Source organism: Oenanthe melanoleuca, chromosome Z, assembly GCF_029582105.1.
Source record: "Oenanthe melanoleuca isolate GR-GAL-2019-014 chromosome Z, OMel1.0, whole genome shotgun sequence".
In the NCBI taxonomy this organism is placed as follows: Eukaryota; Metazoa; Chordata; class Aves; order Passeriformes; family Muscicapidae; genus Oenanthe; species Oenanthe melanoleuca.
In genome coordinates, this window is record NC_079362.1 from 22,816,326 (window position 1) to 22,838,948 (window position 22,623).

Below are 22,623 nucleotides of genomic sequence, written 5' to 3' on the forward strand. Positions count from 1 at the left end.
TATTCCCCAAGGCCACCAGGGAATTCTAAAATTACAAAACTGACGTTATGTTTCTCTTAGCCCCCATTTTCACCAGCTTTAGGCCAGCCCTGGTAGCCAGCCAGGCTCAAAAAGCACCCCACCCTCCTTTGCTGTTCACACTTTTTTCCCACTCCAAGCATCACAGGTAGTAGCTCCCTGGCTGGGTTTTTTGAGCCTGTGTGATGAGCTTGCACTGACAGACCTTTCATTTCTCTAGCTGCATTTATGTGGACAGACTTAGAAACCCAAAGGAGTGTACTGCATAAGCCCTGCTTCACCTTTGCAAGACATCCAGCAACATCTGGATAAAGACAGAAGCAAGGTCACCGTTAGCTGCTGCTGGAAGGGCAGGGTGGTGAGGTCAGCTGGAGGTAGCAGAATGTTTTCCATCCTGAGGAAAACAGAGTGCAAATGTATTTGTACCATGATGCTTCTGGTGCCCCTTTTCAGGGAGCAGCCTCTGCAGCTCTTAGCTCCCAGGTGTACAAATTGTCTTCCTGTATTGCTGCTTCAGTTGGCTCTTCCTTTGGATGCTCACACAGTGGTGAGATGACCCTGGAGCTGCACATGAGTGCTCAGACATGTGGGTGGATACCCTTTGGCTGTGGGGAGTGCTGAACCACAGTGGCACAGCCTTTGGGGAGGTCAGTATGGACAGTGTTAAACCAAAAAGAAGACTATGAAGCTAGATGGAAGACGTAATAATCTTAAGTGGAGGAAGACAATAAATGGCAAGATGTTAGCCACTCTTATGGGCTTCAAGGATACAGTAAAACTACAATATTAATTGTAATTTTAACTGTTGCTTACCCTGCATCAATCAGAGTAATTCATTCCAGTTACTGATGGCACTCAAACCACACTAAATCAAAATCACCAATGGTGTGAATTTGTAAGATGTTTTGCTGTGGTAGCATTAATGGTTTAGGCGGAAAAAAACAAAAGTCAATGGTATGTTTCAACACAAAAGCCATCTGAGCCTTTACTATAGAAGTAATAAGGCATTTATTATTTCAAGAGCCCTGCATTCACAATATCCCCTTTTTCAAAGAAAACACCCCTTCCTTCCCATTTTTTTTATGAGGCTAACTTGTAGTATGTCACCACTGTGAGACTTCTGAATGTGTTCAGAACAAGACAATAATAGTAAGCCACAGATGAATGATGTGTAGTAAAAATCAATAAACCTTATAACTATTCACTAAGGGAACTGATTTTATGCCTATAAAAATAAAACAATTATAGCAATATTAATGGCAGATTCATCATAGTAATATAAAAGTCCAAGTGTGCTTGTCTGTTGGGAATCTTTAATTCATCCTTCTGTATTAAGTATTCACAAGGTAGAAGAAATGGAACCAACTTCAAGAACAACCTTTAACTTTGTAGTAATTCACCCTGTCAAAAAAAAAAAAAAAATCCAACAAACACAAAACGAAAAAAACAGTAAAACTTTAAAAACCAGTTTTGACAATCAATGTTACCGGGATATGCAGAAAAGGAAAAAAGTTAAAGCCTCAAAAACCTGACCAGTAAATCTGATTTTTTTTCACATCACAATTATCAATTTCATGTTACTGTGTACTTTGCTGACTGCATTGCAACAAAATTGGAGGTATAGCCACATAAAATATTTATCTTATGGTAATGCAGGTCAGACAGAGCAAAGGAATTTCACTTTTTTTTAATTGACAGGTCCTCTGTTTTTAGGCATCTATTCATTTTTGGGGGGAAGGGCAATACACATATAATAGGAAAAATCTGCCTATAATTTATAGCATACAGAGCTGCTCTAAAACAGGTATTAGAGACTTCAGTTCCACTAATACCATCTAAAGTGTTACCATGGGCCTTTTTTGAGCCTATCAGGGTCAACAGAAAGAGGTCCATCTGCCATCTGGCTTGGACCCTGCATTGCCTGCTGGGAGAGGACAATGGCACAGACCCAACAGGAGCATGACTAGGAGCTATGCCATTGCTGCACCCTCTGCTATCTACAGCTATGACACATCTTTCAAAGTGGCTCAAGAACACCCAGAAATCAAAAGAAAAATTAAAAAAAAAAAATTAAGAAAAATCAAAGTTTTTTCATTATTCTGATTGCCAAATTATTTAAGGCAAGTAAAAAAATGAAAGCATTTGATATAGGTTTTACATAAAATAAACTAGGTTACAGCATAAAACAAGTAAACAGGTAATGGCATTAAAGTCTCTCCTCTAAATCTGGGTAATTGTAAACATTAAAAAAAAGACTGCAGGACTATTCAAGTAATAGAACAATCACAGATGTCTTCTCATATGCAGGCTATTAGGTTATCTGCCATTCAAGATTATCAAAAAAGACATTTCATTATTCACAGATGCTCATTATCTCCATTTAAAATCTATACATTATATACAACACAGTTTTTGTGGTACTAGAATCCCCATGCCTTCCAAAGGTATATTTTTCACAATACACAATTACAATGAAACAGTGAATACAGTAACATTTTACACTGATGCATCTTAATAGGAACCACCAAATAGACATCTACATTGTACCAAAGTGTCATCACAGTTAGCCTCTCTGAGAGCTTGTGGGAAATACCAGAAGGGTATGCAAGGTTCAGGCACACTGATACATAACATTATTTATTTACAACGGGAAAGGAAAAGAGAGAGAAGGAAAAGGAAAGGAAGAAGAAGGAGAAGAGAAAAGAAAGGAACAGCCTTTTGCGGTTAACGCCTTCTAAACATGACAAATACATATCTCCATTTAGTGTGTGGTTCGCAACTTAGCAGCAGACCCTGTGTGCGAGCCTTGGTACTGATACAAAAAAAGTAAAGAATATATATATATTTTTATATATATATGTATATATATATATACGCATATATATATATATATAAAAACAGAAGTCTAATTACAGCAACATTTGTTACTCTGTGATAAAATCTGCAATTTACAAAAATGAAATGACTGGTTTTTGCCTGCCATTAAGGCATTTCAAATTAACACCATGGAACTGATGTCTGTAATAAAGCGCTTCCTCATGTGATCCAGTCACATGACAATGTTCATCCCCAAATTCATCATTCTCTGAAAAGAGAAAGAAGAAGGTTTTAGTAAGCAGCATCCTTTCCTCAGACTTTTTTCCTGCACCTTGAACACATCATGAAATGGAATCTGAACAAGTGTTCTCAAATCCAAGAAGTAAAGACAGCAAGCCCTGTCCTCATCCATCCCCTTCCAGGAACAACATCCTCAGAAGTAACATGTGCCAGGATTTTTCTTGTGGGTTCTGATACCCTATCCACCAGCTTTTCTAGGGCTACAAACTTAGTCAAATAATTCTAGCTAATGGTTGCTAGTTTCAGCATCAGCTTTCAGACAGACACCTGTAACATGGAACTTCACAGTCCTATTTAACACATTAAACTCTGAGTTTTAACATGGCAGCAATGAACAAAACCCTAATGTTAAAAGACGCTTTGGAATTTTCACTCGATATGGGATGATCATAATACAGAAGTTTTCCTCTTAGCAACCTAGTAAATAACTGAGAGGCATATAAATGTATACAAATGTATGACATGGGTGTGCAAATCAAATATGAAGCCATCTCTAACGGGCTCCCAAACAAACCTCTCTAAAAGCAAGATCAGCAAGCCAGGCAGACTTGCAGAACACATAAAGTCCTAAGTTTTTCTGGTCATGCATGGAGCCAACCAAACACTAATTTTAACTCACTTTATTAAAAATTTAGATCTTAAATTATATTTCATAACCTTTTGTTTTATCTTAATAACAGTTCTTAAAACATGCTCAGAAGACAGACTATGTGTCAGAAGAAAATCTCAGAAGATAGACTACTTATTCTTTCTTAATGAACTATATTATAATTAAAAAACACAATTAAGGACAAAATGTTATTCTAAGGAGAACAAAATTGCAATTAACCCAAAGCACCAAGTTTTTCCTCAGCCTTAAAAACTGTGACATACAAGGAAATGTACACCATCAGGCTAAAAAAATCTCTCATTTTCTTCTTCCTCTCTATGTTACAATATATAATTTATTGGCTATTTACCTTCTTTGTGCAGGAAACATACCAGATGCAGATGCCTGTGCAGCCACCTGCTGAGTGGCAACAAGGGCAGCAGAGGTCAATCCTGAGTGAAAGAAGAAACAAAGGAATGTTGATGTACTTCTGGTTTTAATGGATTTTTGTCAGAGAAATGGTAGGAAGGATCTCTAAGGAAAACAACCAGAAAATGTGTGTATGGGGGGGGTTAACACTACATAAATGACAAATATTGCAGGTAACATTGTTAAGACAGTCTGCCCAGTATGATCAATATATCTTTCTTTAATAAACTGAATTGTCTTTGATAGGTATTCTACAAGAAATTACAACATTTCTACTTGATGCATTCCTTTTCAAATACTGCACTGAGTGATGCTAAGTGGTATGTATGAGAGTTCATGAATAGGAAGCTCAGTAGAAATAATAGGTATCAGGAAACAACAAGAATCAAAAGTCACATTGAATTACAGAAACTACATGCCAGCTGCTAAGGATACAATACTTTCATAATAACTTCTCAGTTTTACAGTTTTGCTACTGAACAAGCACGATACATGTGGAATCACTGAATCACACTGAGAAATGTCAAGACTTTTACACTGGAAAAATAAGTGCTGAGGCACCAAGTCAACGTAAAGAAGAAATGTCATTTAGCCACCAATTGTGGTAGCACATACTTTGCTGCATAGGAGGAAACCTCCTTTTAATTCAGCTAGAGTCCATGGTTAGTGAAAAAACATTCAAAGACTGGTATAAAACCTAGGGAGAATAAATTGTATCTCACTGGTGCTGCTTTTTTCCCTGACTGCAACTTTGCACACAGCACTTGCCAGAATACAAAGAGTCCTCTTTCAAACAGTCAAATTATAACAAGCACAAACCCTTGTGACTGCAATGCCTTGTACATAAAATATGTTCAGTATAAAAAGCTTTTGTCTCTGCTACACTTCCTCCATTGCTTACACAACCCTAATTATACAAAAAAGAGGTTGTTTGGTTTGGATATTTTACTGCCTTTCAGCGTGTTAATGTCAGTTTGCAGGAGGAATCAAAACATTCATGTGGATGACAGCCTAACTGGTACATCTTTAATAATGCTCTGACACCCAGTTTTGGAAACAAAATTTGGTATTTCTCAGGCATTAATTTATTGCTTGTATATGCTGTGACTCTTCAAGCCTTTTTCCTAAATGTAAAGCACTTCTGCTCTAACAACGGGACCTCCATTCACAAAGCTTCATGTTGGCACTATTTCCAGTGTCAAGGCAACAATTCAATGAGGCAAGCTAATCCCACCCCCTGGCAATTTTCTGCTCACCTTGAAATGGGTCATACTGTCCAGGTATAAGGGGGTAGCCCATTCCCACGTGTGTGTGGTGGTGTGTGTGGAGATGCCGCTGGCTGAAAGGAGAATGGCGGTCTCGCTCCCTCTCTGCTTCCCGCTCACGCTCAGCTGGTGATTTTTCCACAGGCTGGTAACAGAAAGTGAAAGAAAATTGATGTGAGGATTTTAAAAGGGATGAAACCACAACAAAACCATGTGCTACCACCTGTCAAAAACCTTTTGAGTACAAATGATGAAGGTAACTTTTTCTGAAGAAGTATCTCTAGTGGAATATTTGCACTTGACTCTAATCTAAAGCTAATCCTTATGGTTAATGGAAGATTTCCCAAGGCACAAAGATTGTGAGGCAACACACTGCATCTTGAAGACACCATGGTGACTTCTAGCTTTGGGCTCCCTGAAGCACGGCTGGCTTGCCAATGCCTGAACAAACTAGGTAAGCAACTGAAAATGGGTGTTAATTAATCCTCAGCCTTCTGAAACTCTCTGGGAATCAAGTTAGACTGAATAGCAGAAAAACCTATTAGAAAATATATTGAGAGTCAGTGACTTGATCACAATAAAGACCAGCATCAACTTATCTGGAAGTGAAATCTGAAAGTATTTGTTCCAACTTTGTAAATCGTGTTTGTAAATCTTCAGAAATGGGGGCTGGTAATCAGCTAATCGGAAGATGTGGATTCTTGGCAAATACAGGGAGGGGATATTACCAAATCCCATAGCCCAACTTCTCATTTCATTACGTTTCCAAACAGGAGGCTCCTGTTTAACTGCAAAAATATGTGCACCAGGAGGCACATATCTCTGAATCTGGATTTCTGTATGAGTCCATTCAAGACAGGAAACCTCCGTACAGAACAGTGTTAGATGTGTTGCTTCCAGTTTATGCCACAGAAGCATTCTGAGTATAAATTGCTGTTACTGTAAGCAGTACTATAAAGAAGAATCATGCACTCATAGCTTGATGCCAGACTGTGTGCTTCCCACCACTACCCCTCCCTGTATGTGACACTCTTCAGTAGGAACAGACGATGCCTTACAACAGGTGACTTGCTGCGGTACTGGCTGGCATGCTGCTGGAGCAAATCCAGTGCTTTGGACTCAGTGGTTGATTTTGCATTGATGCTCGGGCTAGTATTGACCTTCTCTGCCTCTTCTCTCCCCGACATCTTCCCATAAACCGGATAATGAAATCCTGGAGAGAGATAGGCCCCTGTGGGTAAACAATAAATACCACATAAAGTTACTGTTTTTACATTTTGATTATATCAAGGTAGGAGGAGACAATGTCAGAACTGAGAATTACATCAAAAGTAGATCACATGACTACCAAATGGCACACTGCTCTTCAATTTCACCACCTAATTTACCCTGATGAATGGAGGTTATAAAGAGGATTGAGTTGATAGCCATTTCAGACATTTATGGGTCCTCTTTAAGTAAAAGGAATAGTAACTATAATGGTTCTGACAGTAAGTGCTTAGAATATTTTTATAGGCAATAAAGTATCTGTCAGTCTAACAGCAACAGCAGACTGTCAAGTGTTGAGAAACTTGACAGTTCATAAAAGTAACATCTTGTATTAAATCAGTTTCATCTACAGAACTTTCCCCAGTGGAAGCACAAGCAGCACAACGTCACCCACGAAGATTCTAATTTAGCCTAGCTACTAACAGAAACATTAAAAACGCAGGCTTTATGGAATGTGAGGATGCAAAAGGGGGTTTTGGAACACGTACCAGGGTAGCTGTGCATTAGGACAGGAGAGACTGCACGGTAGGCTGGATGGTTGGGATCGTACATCTGCGGATACGGATAGGCGTGCAAGTACTGGATGTATGACTGGTGCTGACTCATGGGCGAGGAAACTGCGACTCTAGCACCCCGAGAGTCCTTCCAGTTTACAGGAGTCTTTTGATCATCGTTTTTTATCTTGCTCTCATCCACTGATTGAGAATCAGAACGCTTGACCTCTTTAGGCTCCTCTTTAATGCTTGCTAATGAGACAGGAAGGTTAGGCAGGGAACTTTCCTTGTTAGGTGTTTTTCTAGGGCTGTCTTCTTTTAACTTTTTCTCACGATCAAGTTCTTCTGATTTTTGCTGATCAAGGTATTTGGGCTGGTAGACATAATGGTGCCATGTTCGTGAATCTGGATCCTGATACAGAGGAGAAAAAAATTGTTCTGAACTTAGACGTAGAACTTAAGTTTGTTATTGATATTTCCCACATTTCAGTTAATGTATTTTTAATAGCTGTTTTAATACCATATCCCCATTACGTAGAGGAGAGGTTTGCTTGCCACAGAGTGCCTCGAGCTCAAAGTCAAGCCAATATTCCCATGAAGGAGCAAGAGTCTATTATCAAAATTTAATTCAATTGCTTCATCTTATATCCTTCTTCATGCCTTTAACTAGTTTAATCATGAAATACATGTGCAATGTAATGAAGTTCTGAGACCATGTTATTCATAAAACATTTTAATTAAAGCCCACAGAGAGATTTTTCCCACTAGAGAGCAAAAAGTATCTCTGAACCACAAAATTAGAGCTGGTTAATGATATGCCAGAGCATTTAGAATACCTGGAACAATGCACATGAAAAGCTGATCTAGCTGGCAAGATTCTAATGCTGCCTCTGGTATTACAAATATCCAGGAATCAGTGGAAATCAAACATTAAAGCTGACTTTCAGCTGACGATCTTATTTTAAGTTTGTAAAGTTACAGAGGGGCAAGTATTTACTGGAGCAGGTTCATGTGGTTTAGAGAACATGTACTGGGCACTGTAAATATTTTTTTCACATGATATATTACATAGACCAGTTTATAAACATGTTTCACAACTAGAGAAGGGAGTTCTTTGCAACACCACACCAAATCAGCATGGAGAAGCAGTAGGAAGACTTCTTTTTCTAGTACAGGATATGCAAGAGCTAACTGTCAACATTTTCCCCAACTGACAGACACTTATGGCACATGCCACAGAAATATAAGCACACAACTAAACGCTTGTACAGCCTGATTCAAATACTCACTTGAATCAGCAGAAATCTTCTCCTACTTAGTGTTGTACCATCCCACTTCCTTTAGAGCTCTCTACTCCCACTCCCCTGATCCCACTGTACCTTGAAAGACAGCCTGTAAGGGTGAAGTCTGGGATGTACCACACACCAGAACATGAAAGCATCAAGCATTGAGGCTCCAGTTCAGAGCACGGAGACAGTTGTATTGCCTCAAATGAAGGCAATGTGACATCTACGGGGGTCAGCGTGAAGCCACTGGATAAAATTCTGGTTCCACTGAAGTCAATGGCAAAACTATCACTGACTTCAATGGAGAGAGGATTTCATCCATTGTGTAGGTCTGTAGGGGCTTGAGGTTGGTTGAGGAGAGAAGGGGAACTTAACTGCTTCAGAAAGGTCACCTTGGGTTAAGATAAAGAGCTGTGCTTTAAGTCAACTCTTCAAAGAACCAGCTCACCCATCTTTAGTAAATGCCAACTGTCATTTAACAAAAAAAAGAAACACTTCAAACCATGTTTCAAATCTACTTTAAGTCCTCTCACAATAAAAGCTGCTTATTTTGCTTGAAATTTCTCATTTCTGAACTAAGCAAACTGCTTAGAATTTACATCTAAAAGAGAAACCTAATTCTATTTTATTCATGCATGTAATTTAAAATAGTCAGTTTAGGTCTTAAGCCTGAGCTCTACCACCACCTTACTAGACTTTTTAATTTTTATTTTTTTTTTGTTCTTTTCAAGCAGCTCATCTGGAAGGTTTATTGGTCTATTCACAGACTACAACACCATCCAGCATGAAAAAAGGATGGTGGAGCTTGTTTGGCTGCAGAGGCAGACGAACGTAGCAGAATCAGAAAGAAAATCTCACAACTTAGAAGATAAACCAAGACACTCTTGTTCCATTTCCAGTGATCTCACCTGTTTAAATCTTGTGGTTGGATCTACTCCTGTCTGCTTCATTGAGTCCATAACAGATTTCATCTCCACAGCCTCCTTTATAAGCTGGTGGTTTTCCATTTGTTTGGCTTTGAAAGTGTCAGACTGAAGCTGCTGCTGGTGATTGGAAAGGATCTGTGATTTGCTTGTCTCGTCACCTTTGTTAGGAACTGATGACCCGATTTTAGTGTTATTTTTGCTGGACTCTGGAGTTGAAGGGGCCTTTGAAATAGTGGCAGACGGAATATTCTTCTGCTTGTTGTCATCCTTCCCAATCTCCTTCAAGGGGGGGTCGTTCTTCCTTTCACAGTCCCTGCCACTTTGTGCCATTTTCTGTTCTGCTAGTCTCTGGTCCTCATAATATTTTTCGTACTGCTGCCTGTAAGCAGGGTTGGAGGCCATTAAGGACTTTTGGTCCATATAGAGCCCATAGGCATACTGTCCATAATAAAGTGACTGAGCAAGTGCAGGGTGTCTTTGAGTTATTACCGACTGATGTTGCGGCTGCAAATTAGAGGAAGTGCTTTCGCTTTTCTTGGCATCTGACGATTCTGCCTTCTCTTTCTTTTCAGCCTCTTCCTCAGCCTCTTTTTTAATCTTCAGCCCCTGCGGGGTACTGCTGTTCCCAGCTGCTGGGGCACTGACCTGTCCAGAGTGCAAGTAACTTGGGGAATAGTAAGGATCGTAGCCATGGTAATAGGGAGAATGAGACTCTTTTCCTTGAGCTGATTGTGCTGTGGTTGAAGAATGTCCTTTTACGACACCATCCTTATTAGAAATAATATCTGATGGAGAGCTGGCCTTTGACCTCATGCCCTCTGACCTGCTGTCAGAGCCACCATCATCAGCTGCATCAGAAATATCTGAGTAAGCGGGGCTGTTGGTTTTAGCGGCCGTGCTGTCTGCGCCATTCTGTGTCAACACGTGCAGTGGGGCCATGGCAGATTGTCCATTCACCAAAGTGCTGCATTCCATCCTGGAGGCACTCCCTATGGAAGGGCTGGGCGCATTGTCTGTGAATGTGTAAACTTTATCAGCTTCAGCCTTAATGCTTGCCATCCTGCTCTCTTGAGACTCTGACAGTCCATTAGCTAGCACTTCATTCTTGTTGAGATGGTCCTTTAAAAAATGTCCAGATAAATCTTTTCCAGACCCTTTTGAATCCTCCAGCTTCCCCAGCTTAGAATCCATCTTGGGGCTGCCCGTCTCTTTGCTTTCTTTGTCCTTCAGCTTTCGCTTCTCCTTTTTCTTTTTGTCTTTGAGTGATGTGAGAGCTGGGTTTACAGTGCTTGGCTCTCCCATAATTGTGGGCTTTGGTTGAATGGGTTTCAGTGGAGGGCTCTTTGGTGTAGCCTGAACAATAGTAGTTGTTAGAGAGGGCAGTCCCGGAATTGTCCCTGTAGTGGTGGTTGTAAAGGCTGTAGTAGGTATAGCTATTAACTGGGGAGGAGTTGGTGCTGGCGCTGGGGCAATGGGCCTGGCTGTTTTCAGCTTGGAAAGGTTTTTATCCACTTTGCAATTGTTCGATTTCTTGCCTTTATCACCCAAACTCTTCTTGTCAATTAACCCTTCAGCCTCCAATTTCGGCATCTCGGTTTGCAAATTGCCATCTGCTACTGAGCAATTATCCAGTGTGGCTGCCATGTTAGAAATTACCGGAAGGCTGTTCAATTCACTGTTCAGACCCTTCTTTTTGCCAGAATTCTTGCCAGTTTTGGAACTGATAACTGAACCAGAGCCATTGCTGGTCAGTTCCCTCTTTCCCTTGGGGGTCCCTGGGGTAGCAATGGAGGAAGGAGATGTCGGTGCTTTTAGTGGATCAAAGCCTGGCAAATTTGTGCTTTGCTCACTGCATTCAAGTGCCACATTACTCAGTGCTTCCTCGCAGTCTGAAATTTTGTCTTCACTGTCAGGCTCAAACTCCAGTTTGTTTTCTGGGTCTAAGTGTGCATGAGCCTGATGGTAACGTAATCCATTAATGTGCTTGTACTTCTTGTTGCAGTTGGGGTGAGGACAGTCAATCAGCACTGGGGAAGAGCAGCCTTGGTCCAAAAAAGCAGTCTCGGGTTTCCCCTGTGGGGTGGTGGGAGTGCTTCTAGAGTTAGTACGAATGCGTTTTCCAGACTTATTGTCCTCTGAACTGGAGTTCAAATCCAGTTCCATAGGAGGCTTAGTTTTCCTCTTGTTTGTGGACGAGGGGCTGGCTTTGACTTCATCCATGGCGCAGTTTGGGGGTGTTCTGCGCCCACTCGAGTTAAGGCTGCCCCTCCTCCCCTTGCCATTGGCACCGCCTCGGTTTTTATTCTGCAGCCCCCTGGACTCTGCAAAACTGGCGTCGTTCCCGGGCACAGCCGCAGCTGCTGCCGACCTCGCCCGCTTTCCCCTGCCCCGCCCTCCGCGCATTTCCAGGTCGCTCGTCGGCGATTCACAAAACCTGCACAAACCAGAGATTTCATCAGCAGGCAAAAAAGGCAAAAACCAGCCCCACGTCCCGTAAGAGAACCCTCACACATGTTAAAGGAAAGATGTCCTTCTGACAAATGAGAATGCTAGCAGTGACAAAGGCAAAGTCATTAAAAAAGGACAAAAATGGTAGGGATATATCCACCTGGTTAGAACAATGGAGCAAAAAATTTTGCTAACCTGTAGAAATGCATTTTGAAATTAACTGCTTTCTGACTGAATCCCATGTATTCCCTTCTCCCCTCTCAAAAATACGAAAGTAAAATAAAGAACAGTTTCCACCCCATGTTTCAGTCTGGAAGAGAGAACTACTCATTTCACTGGTGCATGCTTTCAGTTATAACTAGTTGTGCTTTATTAATCTCTTTATGGTCTCTTCCTGAGATTAGGGGTTAAAATACAGACTCAGAATGTTTGCCTACCTAGGAGGGGCCCAGTCATGCTTTGTGCAGTCCAACAGTGTTCCCACGTAAGTCTTGTTCCTCCATGTAACGTTTACCACCAGGACACCTGTCAGTGAATGAAAAATAAAGTATTATCACAGTTAGAACAATAACTGGGATAGGCTTTTTGTTTTGCTCTTTTTCTTTTTTCTTTTTTTTTTTTCCTGTCCTTCCCCCAAAAAGTGAGACATTTACTCTCATTTGCTTTCAAACACTCTGGTCTATATTCTTCCTCTTTTCTGGTTTCGGTGACCTCAAGTTAAAACCCACAGGAAAGACTGCAAATGACAAAGAACAAGAACGTGTGCACGCATGTGTGTGTGTAAGACAGCTTGCCTGTGTGACTGTGTGTGTGTAATCAAGATACAGCTGACAGAAGGAAATGGGTTTTGCCATGTCCTGCTGTAAAACAGCAACACTCACCTCTTAATTTTGCTATTATTGCCCATAATTGCTTTCACTTGGCAGTCAGCCAGCATAAACTAAGCACCAGTTACAGTGTTTAAATCAGAAGGTGACTGAGAAGAATAATCTGCTTTGCTTTGAACAATATGATAATGATGCTTCTATTTACTTGAAATTACTCATATCCAAACACACAAACATACACATGTATGCACTGCAAGTTTTGTTCAGCAGATATAGTTGGAAAAAATGTATTATTTGCCTTGCTTTTGGTTCTGTGGAAAGCGAGGGACTAGACATGAAACTTCAACCATACAGCAGCGAAAGCAAGAGTAATTACAATATATATTTATATAGGAAGAGGGATCCTTCAAAAAACCTACTGTAACTTAATTGCTTTTCCATTTATGACTTTTATTAAATGCAAATTTTCCTGCCTAAAGCAGAATTCTAATTTCGTTTTACTTGAATTATCCCTGTAAAATTTGTGAATGATAAGGTTATTGTAAGTAACAAGAAAATAAATGTGGGGCATGTCATTCAAATGTTTTCAGGTTGTCCTCAAACGCTTCTTCACATAATTTATCGTCATGTTTATGGACCAGCCAGCATAATGACCCCTTTAATTCATTAACTGCCACAGATAAACAGAAGGTATGTTCTTGAACCAGACATCTCTTCTCATTAGAACACACACTGAAATAAGAAATACATTTTATCTAACAAAGAAAGGCACAATACAAAATGTTCCAAATTTATGAGAGGCGTGAAGACACCAACTCGCAGCTGACAGCCTTGTTTTTCCTCTACACTTCCCTTATTCTATCTGCAGTGTCTCTGTAACAGATATGGTTATGGCATTGTGCCAGAATGCTTCCAGCCCATCTTTTTGCTTTGTCTTACCAGTGCTATTTCTAATTTTGCACTAAAACTGTCCCTCTCTGCTGCACTGAGGTGAAGTTAACATGCAAGCAGCAGCTTATTTCCTCAGGGATCTTTTAGCAGCAGGGAAGTATTTTAAATGTTGTTAGCAGAGGTACCAGGGAAGAAGGGATTTCCTTGAAAATTCTCTGTAACAGATTTGAAATTTATCCCCATATGGTTTTTCATTGCTGTTAGGCAACTGGAATTTTGTACACTGGGGGGAACTGGTCTGAAGCATCTGAAGCATGAAAGACAAATTGCACTTCCAGCCAGTGTCTGAGACAGGCTGTCAGTACCTAGAAGGACCATGGTGAAGGTGTTCAAGGAGAGACTGTGTGTGGCACTTAGTCCCATGGTCTACTTGACAGGGTGGTGTTGGGTCACAGGTTGATCTCATACATCCTTCCCAAACTAACTGATTCTGTGAGCAGGTTAAAATGCCACGCTGTATTTTTATGACCTATGCAAAATAGGCAGCCTGCAAGGACACCAAGGCTGCTTTATGTTGCCCCTTGCTTAGGCATGGAGGAAGCCAGGGTGTGCTGGGGTTCAGGGAGGATGAGGAGGAAGAGGAGAACAACCCAGCACATCCAAGAGGAAATATCTGCTGGTGGAAATGGGACTTTTTACAATGAGCAGCTCCAGGCTATGTTCCCACTTGCCATTCACATCCTAGAGAAAAGAGATTGTAAAGGTGCTTCTCTGGCAGCCTTGATGCCTTTCTTCCACTATAACAGCTTGTCATCTGTGACCCTGTAAGCCTCCAAGCAAAAATCATGAGTATTTTTCACTGGTAAATTGTATTACAGCATGCAGCCCATCTATCTGCAAGCAGCACAGTTGATCCCTCCAGCCCACATACCAGTGTTTGTCCAGTATCCAAAAAGTAACAAGCAAAGAGAGCTCTCTGACGTCCCACAGAGTATTACTGAAGAGCTATGTTTGCCATTTATTCTCCACCAGCTAGTTCATCTTTACTCTTTTCTTAAAAAGTAATTGTTATTTTTGTGGGGATGTTTGGGTGTTTTTGGGTGGGGGGCTTGTTTGGTTGGTTGGTTTGTTTGGTCTGCTTTGATTTGTTTTGTTTTGTTTTTATTTTGGGGGGTGTGTTAATTATTTAAGGTTTATTCTGACCTATGCATCCATCTTCCTTGATATTTGTAATGTTGCCTATCTCTGCATTTCATTAATTTATTTCTACAGAAGACCTAGGGATAGTTTGTTACTTATTGACAGAAAAGAGGGCAAGGCAGAAGGCGAGAATGTGGAAATAATAAAAGCCTCTGAAATCAATACATATTTCAGTAATTCTAAGAAGATATTTAAATGATCTTCTAGTGTAAGAAAGTCAGCATTTCAAAAGCAAATACAAGTAAATTCCTCCCTTAAAGTCTGCTACATGTAGCATCTCATTAAATTTTTTAGGCTTAGCAGAGGTCCCACGCAAGTAAGAGAGAATATTAATCTCCACACTATGCTGGATTAGCTGTGGCAAGGAAGACATTTCCTTTCCTTAATGGACAGCACATTGCCCAGTCACACATAGGATTCCACAGAACCTGCAGGGAGGTAACTAATTTACTCTTCTAAGATTATCACAGGAATGGGTGAGGAGAATATAAATGGGAGGTAGGACTGATCTAAGGAAACATGCAACTGGTGGAGGCTTGCTTCTTTCACCAGAAGATGAACATGGAGATGACTGAGCTGGTAATCCACACAGTGTACTTGACGCAGTGCTGAAGAGAAAGGATTGTCCTGGCACAGCACTCAAGCTCAACCCAAGAACCTCTGCTGAGCCTGCCCAGCCCCAGAGGCAATGCCAGAGCAGTGTCCAGCCCACCTCCCAGCATCACTCTGACATGCACTCAGGGATGCACTAACCCCTCTCTGGGTCACCCCAGCTCCTCTCTGTGCACCTGGGTGCCCATGTACCCTCTCCACCTTGTGAAGGACATCACACACAGGACCAAACCTCCTGGGGGCTGTGTCAAATCATAGGAAGTCCCTGTAATGACTGTAATTGGACTGCATATCATGTAGCAATAATTTATTTAACATTGTCTGAACAAGAGAGAAAATGCAAAGACAGTCTGAGGAACCTGCAGGTTTCATACTATCTGAACACAGAGATGCATTTTCACCTTAAAAGCCCAAGAGGCTAAATTTTTTAAAATACCCATTGAATACTGAATTGAATATTGAAGAATGGGAAAAAAATCAGGTACTTGTAATGAAATGTACCTGAGGGTATTTGGACTCTCTAAGAATCTCTAAGTTTCAGGAGGAAACTTAGCCAAATATCTAATTCTGTTCTTGTGAGGTTGGATCAAACAACAGTTAATATATACTACACACAAATGCTTCTTTGAGCAACTAAGCGTGTCATCTTAAAGAGTTTGAACGATTACTACAGAGCAATTCACAAGAATTGGATGTAGTAGAGAAAAACTCATGTCCCCAAAATACAGATATAAATTTCTTGGTTGAATTTGGTTGATCGTTCTATTTGCAAACTATGTAACTATTTACAGTTAGAGTATACCTGAAATTAGCAATATTTTCTGCAGTCTTCAGTGTCATATGTCCTACATTAAAGTAAACAAGAATATGAAAATTGAATGTTCTGAAGTTATTACCCATGCTACTCTTCATCATTAAAGAGTAGACACAGTAAGTAAAGGAAGTTTTATGTGTGGGAATTACAAAATGGTGTTATAATGTAAGAAAATGAGGTCATGTTACCCAGAAATTTTACAGTTCACTGTAGTTTTTCTGCTGAAATCCATTATCAGCCAAGGCAGGGTCATACCCAAAAGCATTAATGTATGACAATGGTACACCCAGGGTGTCATCTGGTGCCTACCACTGCCAATGGAAGCTCCTCCTTTAACACTGTTTTCAGCCTTTTAGGAACAAGACAAGATTTTGTGTTTTGCTGTTTTCCTTCACTGTATGTGTACCATTATGACCTCTTTTTCTTCACTCATCACAATCATAATCACAATGTTAATGGCAAAAAATTTTCAGGCAGGAAAAACTAAGGCAAAGGAGCACAAAACCATTTTAAATAAGCATTTACATAAGCAGTTCTGATAGGTAACATGTATGAAACAACTATGACAACTTGTACTTTAATTTTATTATGGAATGAAAGGTCACATGTCACAAAAATGGTATGTAAGAAAATAATTTCAAAAATCCACAGAAAAAACCTCACTTTTTATGAATTTCAATTTTTATGAATCTTCTTCCCCTGTCCCTTCTTCTTTTCAGCACTGCATAATAAAGACCAGAACCAAAATCTGCTATTTACTACTAACTACATCTCAGAATGAAATATGCCATCATAAATTGGAAATGGAGCAACTAAACTTGTTGCTAAGAAGTGCAGGATGTACTATTTTGACATAAAAAAATCACAATCAAAGGCATTTCAGTATCAAGTAAGGGTGTTGTTCATATTGACTACTCCGGTCCTGCATGTTTAGCAGACACCTCTACACTCCTGCAGATGTTCCTTCATTTAAAGACAAAAAACCCCTGAAGTACCTAGTCTAAAACAGATACGAATCTCTTTGTTATCTTCACTGTTTTGTGCAATGAACATAAGCCAAGAATTTTTATGTTTGTATTCAAAACTTTGAAAATGAGATCATGTGGTGAGGAATCAAATTACCACACCACTACCTTAAATGTGGGCCCCAGCTTTTAAAAATATTGGCTTTAGAAAACAAACATGTTCAAATTCCAATGCAAGTAGAAGCTACTCAATTAATCAGACAGGAAAGCCTGACTTAATTTTTACAGCATAGGCTGCTTTTGTGTTCAGATCACAGCAAATGCTACAAAATCCTGGTTTAATGCAAACTCATTATTTTACCAGGGAACTTAGCACACCCATTATCTGAGTAGGTAAGCATTCATTGTTGTAAGAGGAGATGCTCCCTCTGCTCTTAGTAGAGAATCTGGCCAAAAGTATCTGTAAAATTCTGGAGAAACCAGATCTGCACTAAGTCTTTCTGAACACTTCTGTAACTGAACTGTTGAAAAATATTTAAATGATCTTTCAAAACTAGGAATGATTTGTCTACTTGTCAGTCATCAAAAGCCATGTATGTTTAAAAAGTCATTTATATTTTAGAAGCCACACAAGTCACACTTTTAAACATAAGCGGATTCTTCTGTGGTCGAAAGTCCAAAATTAATAGTTCTGCCTACTAACTTTACAATCCCAAGTATAATTTTAAAACAACTTCTGCTGATGTCAGAGGAAGATCTCTAAAGTGTACTGCATTTTGCAGAATCTTTTTAGTAAGACTACTTCTTTAAAAGGTTATTATTGTAGCAAAAAAATCTGTGGCATAGTCGTTCTTCAAGGTTGAGATGCGATCCTTGGTATAGAGAAGCATCACATCATTACTTGATGTAACACTACAGCATAATCAATTCCTTGTATCTTTATGATTAGTGAATCCACAAATTTGTTTGCAAGTCAAATTTGATTTGCCTTTTATCCCTGCCATGCCAAGTACAAACAATACAGACATGCCTGGGATAGCCAAGCCATGGCATATCTGTCATCAGTGAGTACACCACCACCATCAATTAACATGTTTTCTTCCACATCTGGCACTGGAATTTTTTTTGGTCCCACAGGTATCTATTTGACACCACCTTCTAACAATAGCTAAAATATGTGAATGCAAAAAGCTGCAAGATGAAAATCTATATTCTTAGGATTATCTCAAGCTTTTTTGTTGACACTGGTTTAGTGAAAGCAGTACAACTCATTTGCCTCACAACCACCATATCCGGCACATCATCATCAATCCCACATCCACATATACACCTGAAATTCATCCAGGCATAAAAAACACTGAGCAATTTTTATATTAGACTTGCAATGCAAATGGCTTGTTTCTCCCTGATTGCTTCCATCCAGAATGTAATCTAAAATTAACAGTAAACATTCTATGTATGAAGCCACATCTTATACAGTGAATGCTGATCTGGGAGACGTACAGTTTATTTACTACTTTAATCACACTCTCTGTCTAGCATGGCACAAGAACTTAACTACATCTACAGCAGGTGCACATGTAACAGGCATCAACATCAGCCAGCCTGAGAATGTAATGATTGTCAGGTGGCCTGAAAATACAAGACTGGTGGGTTGGTTTTTTTGTTTTGTTTTGCTGGTGGGCTTTTTTTTTTTTTTTTTTTTCCACGAGCCTTATTGCAGCAGAGAATGTTTAAAAAGTCGCTTTAACCACATCCTGTAATCAGACCATCTGGAGCACAGATCTGCAATTAGTCATCCCGGGCACTGGACTTTATCTGAACAAATACTGTACGGCAATGAAGATGAGAAGATTGGATAGCATCAAGGAAAAGAAGCATAATGAAATACTGCTGGTGTAGTCATAAACCACTGAGGCGCTTAGCCGTGGTGTTAGTTCTGTATTCTGTACTTTTTGAAAGCGTAGCAAGTTTAAAGGTTATAGGGCTGAGTAGCAAAACCCTGCTATTTTAGTTAATGTCACCCTGCTAGTGGCTAAAGCTCGGCTACAAACTACAGTAGCTTCTGCAGCAGCCTAACAGAGTAAGATCACATCTGTGTGATTTCCAGTAAGTTCTGGGTAATGACAACTAAAATTCCATGGATTCCTTTTCTTTTCATTATGGAGTCATTGGTAAAATAAAGGTAGTACTGAAAGTAGGAGCTACCACCTTAGTTTAAAAATAGCTGTTTTATAGAACCTATTCCCTGGACTTGCATTACATAATCCCATTTGCATCCGAAAGAGAAGCAGCAATTATACAGGGAGGAGTAGCTCTTGGAAACATGGAGCTGGGCCATCAAGCAGACAACTTTTTAATCCCACCTAATAATTACTGTAATGGATTTTCTTAATCTAGAAGTTCATCCCAGTGCATATAAAAGAATAAACACTGCAATAACTGAAGAAATCCTGTTTCCCCCTGAGCCCATGTGCTTAATACACAAAAGAACACAAGCTACTTCCATCACTGTCATGTCTTACGCATCCTTTGTTCTGAAGCCTGATGGGCTGTATTGATTTGGGAAAATCATTGAACTTCTTGGAAAACTAGACTCTATCTTATCCACCACCATCTATTTCTTTCTCATGAAGACAGCTGGTCAATATTCAGTTGAACGGTCAGCTAAAAGAAGCTCTGGTTTCATTTCTTTTTCCTGCCTCTCTGGCAACAATGCCCTTTTCCAGCTTTAGTACAAAAAACCCAGCGCATTAGGAAGACATGTAGCTGAGGTTAGCTGAAATGATAGCTCCTTTGGACAAAGCTGTGACTGAAATGCTGGGGGCAGGCTGGCTCTGGAAAATAGGACAGCATCTAATCAAAGAGCTCATGTCCCTTATTAGTTATAATTATAACTGTTATTATTTTTTTCAGTGCATATATTCCTTCTAAAGCTGGTCTGCCTAAAAAATAACCAGTGACCAAGATCTAAATGCAAATGGAGGGCTGAAAGAAATATGAATGGTCCTAATCAAATATAAGGCTAAATTTCACACTCATTAAAAGACCAATAAAAGACTCAATGAAAACTGGGTAATACCCCAGAAAATACATCAGATTGGGTCCCAAATGCCTTGTTGATTTATCCACAACTAAACAGTTCTACTAAAATATGAGCTACTCAGAGTGGTGATTTTGAAAACTATGAAGCCACAGCAACCCACATAATTTTCTCCTGCCAGATTTATATCAAAGTGATTAGAATTTGGCAGGACTAGGAAAACTTTTGGATAAACTGCTGTTACACCTCTTGAATGTCAGACCACATGATTGCAGTGTTTACAAGAAAATGTGCAATTAATGTTATTATAAACTAACCATAGGCTTCTGACCTCTGGAGTACAACTAAAGAGTTGGTTTTTGTGCAGCCATTACCTTTTCTTGGCCAGAGTAACTGAACAAATTCACTGTTTCACTACAGCTTGAGAATAAAACTGCAGGCTTACTTTATTTCAGCTGATACTAAAAATGCAAGTTGAAAATCATTTAACATCTGTGTGTTCTGAAGAAAACCATATCTGTTTCAGAAATAAAGGATTCTGTTTCTAGCAGATTTTTTTCTTTTTTACTTCAGTAATCATAACTGTGATTTGCAAAGCCTGACACTGCAAAGTGCCACAGTCTCAATTTTAGAAGAAGGAAATGCTGCTCCGTAATCCCCTGAGTTTCCCACTCGCTTCTCAAGGAGTGTTATTTCAGCTCCTATGTTGCTGGCCTGTTGAACACATGGACACTCTTCTGACTTCTTGCAGAGCAAAAGAAAAAGAAGCCCCACAATCCACGGCCTTTGCTTGCACTCCAGGACCATATGTCACTTGAGATAAGCAACAGAACACAGGGCTTTTCAACTAATCTGTCACACTTGCTTCCTGCACTTTATATTAATTACAGGAACTCTTCAGCTACTTACTTCTCTCCCAAACTCTTTCTCCCTTAAAAGCAAGTAAATAGCAAAGCGAAACAAGTCTGGAGCATGGGGGAAAAAGCTATTGTTCCAACACAAGAAGTAGGGCCAAAAAAAGGGAAAACCAAAACAATTTTTTCTCACCCAGACAAGCATTGAGGAGTTCCTTTTAAGAATTATCTGCCTCATTTCTATTCTTCTTCCCAGACACCAGACCACAGAAATACTGTTTTCATCAGCAGACTGTTGAGAAACAGCTGCAGAAATGGGGAAGCTGGTATAAATTTATGCGTGTATGCATGTGTGTGCAACTATAAAAAAAAAACCTAACAAAACCCCAAAAACCTCTTAAAGAGCTCAGGTATTTTTATTTTTTTTCCCTTCCTAAGGCATGTATTAGGGCATTTCAACAGAAGTTTGTCTCCCAGCTCTGAACTCTGCTACTGTAAGAACTTGATGAGCAAGTAACAGACGACAAAAAGCACCTAATAAACCTTCAGGTGTCTTTGGTGATTTGTTTCCCAGCGCTGTACATCATGATAAAGAGCTGCCAGGTGCAAACACTGGTACAATTATTTATCAAACAGTAGAGCAGCTAATGAAACATAAAGACATGGAAGACAGAAGAGAGACAATTTATGGAAAAGAAACGGCATGAATAAAGAAACAATTCCAATCCCAAACCATGAAAATTCTTCCAAATCTGTAGACAGCAGATAGCAGAATTGCAGTTGAGCCAGACAGACAATCCTGCTCAACCTCAAAGAGCTGCTGCTGATCCATGTACCTCATTGGGACTGAGAAGCAGAGCCCCTTATAAATTATGATGCTTTATTTAAAGTCAAAGCATTTATTTGCTTTTGTGCCAGCTTTGGATCCTTTTCATCTCTGGCTTCCAGGCCCAAGAGAGAACACACTCCTGTAGCTCTGCTGGCAGCCAGCTGTGGGCCTCAGTAAATCATAAAGCCTCCTAACAAGTCATTCTTTACAAAGGCCAACTGCAGTTAGTAGACATGATAACTTCTCTATTATTCCACTCACTGGAATTTAAAATAGCAATTTAAAGCAGTGGCAGAAAACATTGAAATCTACTGAACTGCATTTTACATCTTTCTCTCTCTTTGCATTAAGCTTCACTGATTCCATGAAGACTTCATTGTCTTTAGCCTGGGAAAAGGGTAAGTAAACACCTAAGACAGACACATCCAAGACAAAGGGGAGGGAAATAAAAACATCTAGGATTTTTTCTGCAGAACTCCTTTAGGTTTTCTTGCAATAGCTAACAGGAGACAAAAAACTCTTCTTTCTTTTAGTTTGTGGGGCTCACGGGGACACATCCTTTATATTTGGGGATATGAACTCTATTTAAAATCTTTATACAGAAATATGCCACCAATAAACCTCATGGCAAAGTACATAGAGATGAAAGTGGTATATTGTCAAGCACTGGGTGTACACAGGAATCCTATGAAAACTCCAAGTGTGAATGATGAATTCTCTTTCTTCTAACTCTTTCCCACTCATGCA

General features: G+C 39.8%; 1 protein-coding gene across 1 annotated transcript in view; it reads right to left on the bottom strand.

Moving 5' to 3' along the window:
- Positions 1-1,023: 1,023 nt before the first annotated feature.
- The window catches only part of ZNF608 (zinc finger protein 608), an 83,856-nt gene continuing 62,256 nt past the window's right edge, over positions 1,024-22,623 (bottom strand). The window contains exons 4-10 of the mRNA XM_056514380.1: positions 12,279-12,366; positions 9,376-11,827; positions 7,176-7,593; positions 6,477-6,649; positions 5,410-5,563; positions 4,095-4,176; positions 1,024-3,103 (exon numbers count right to left, since the gene is read on the bottom strand). Coding sequence (XP_056370355.1) covers positions 3,097-3,103; positions 4,095-4,176; positions 5,410-5,563; positions 6,477-6,649; positions 7,176-7,593; positions 9,376-11,827; positions 12,279-12,366 — 3,374 coding nt within the window. The 3' untranslated portion in view covers positions 1,024-3,096. The remainder of the gene's footprint in view (positions 3,104-4,094; positions 4,177-5,409; positions 5,564-6,476; positions 6,650-7,175; positions 7,594-9,375; positions 11,828-12,278; positions 12,367-22,623) is intronic.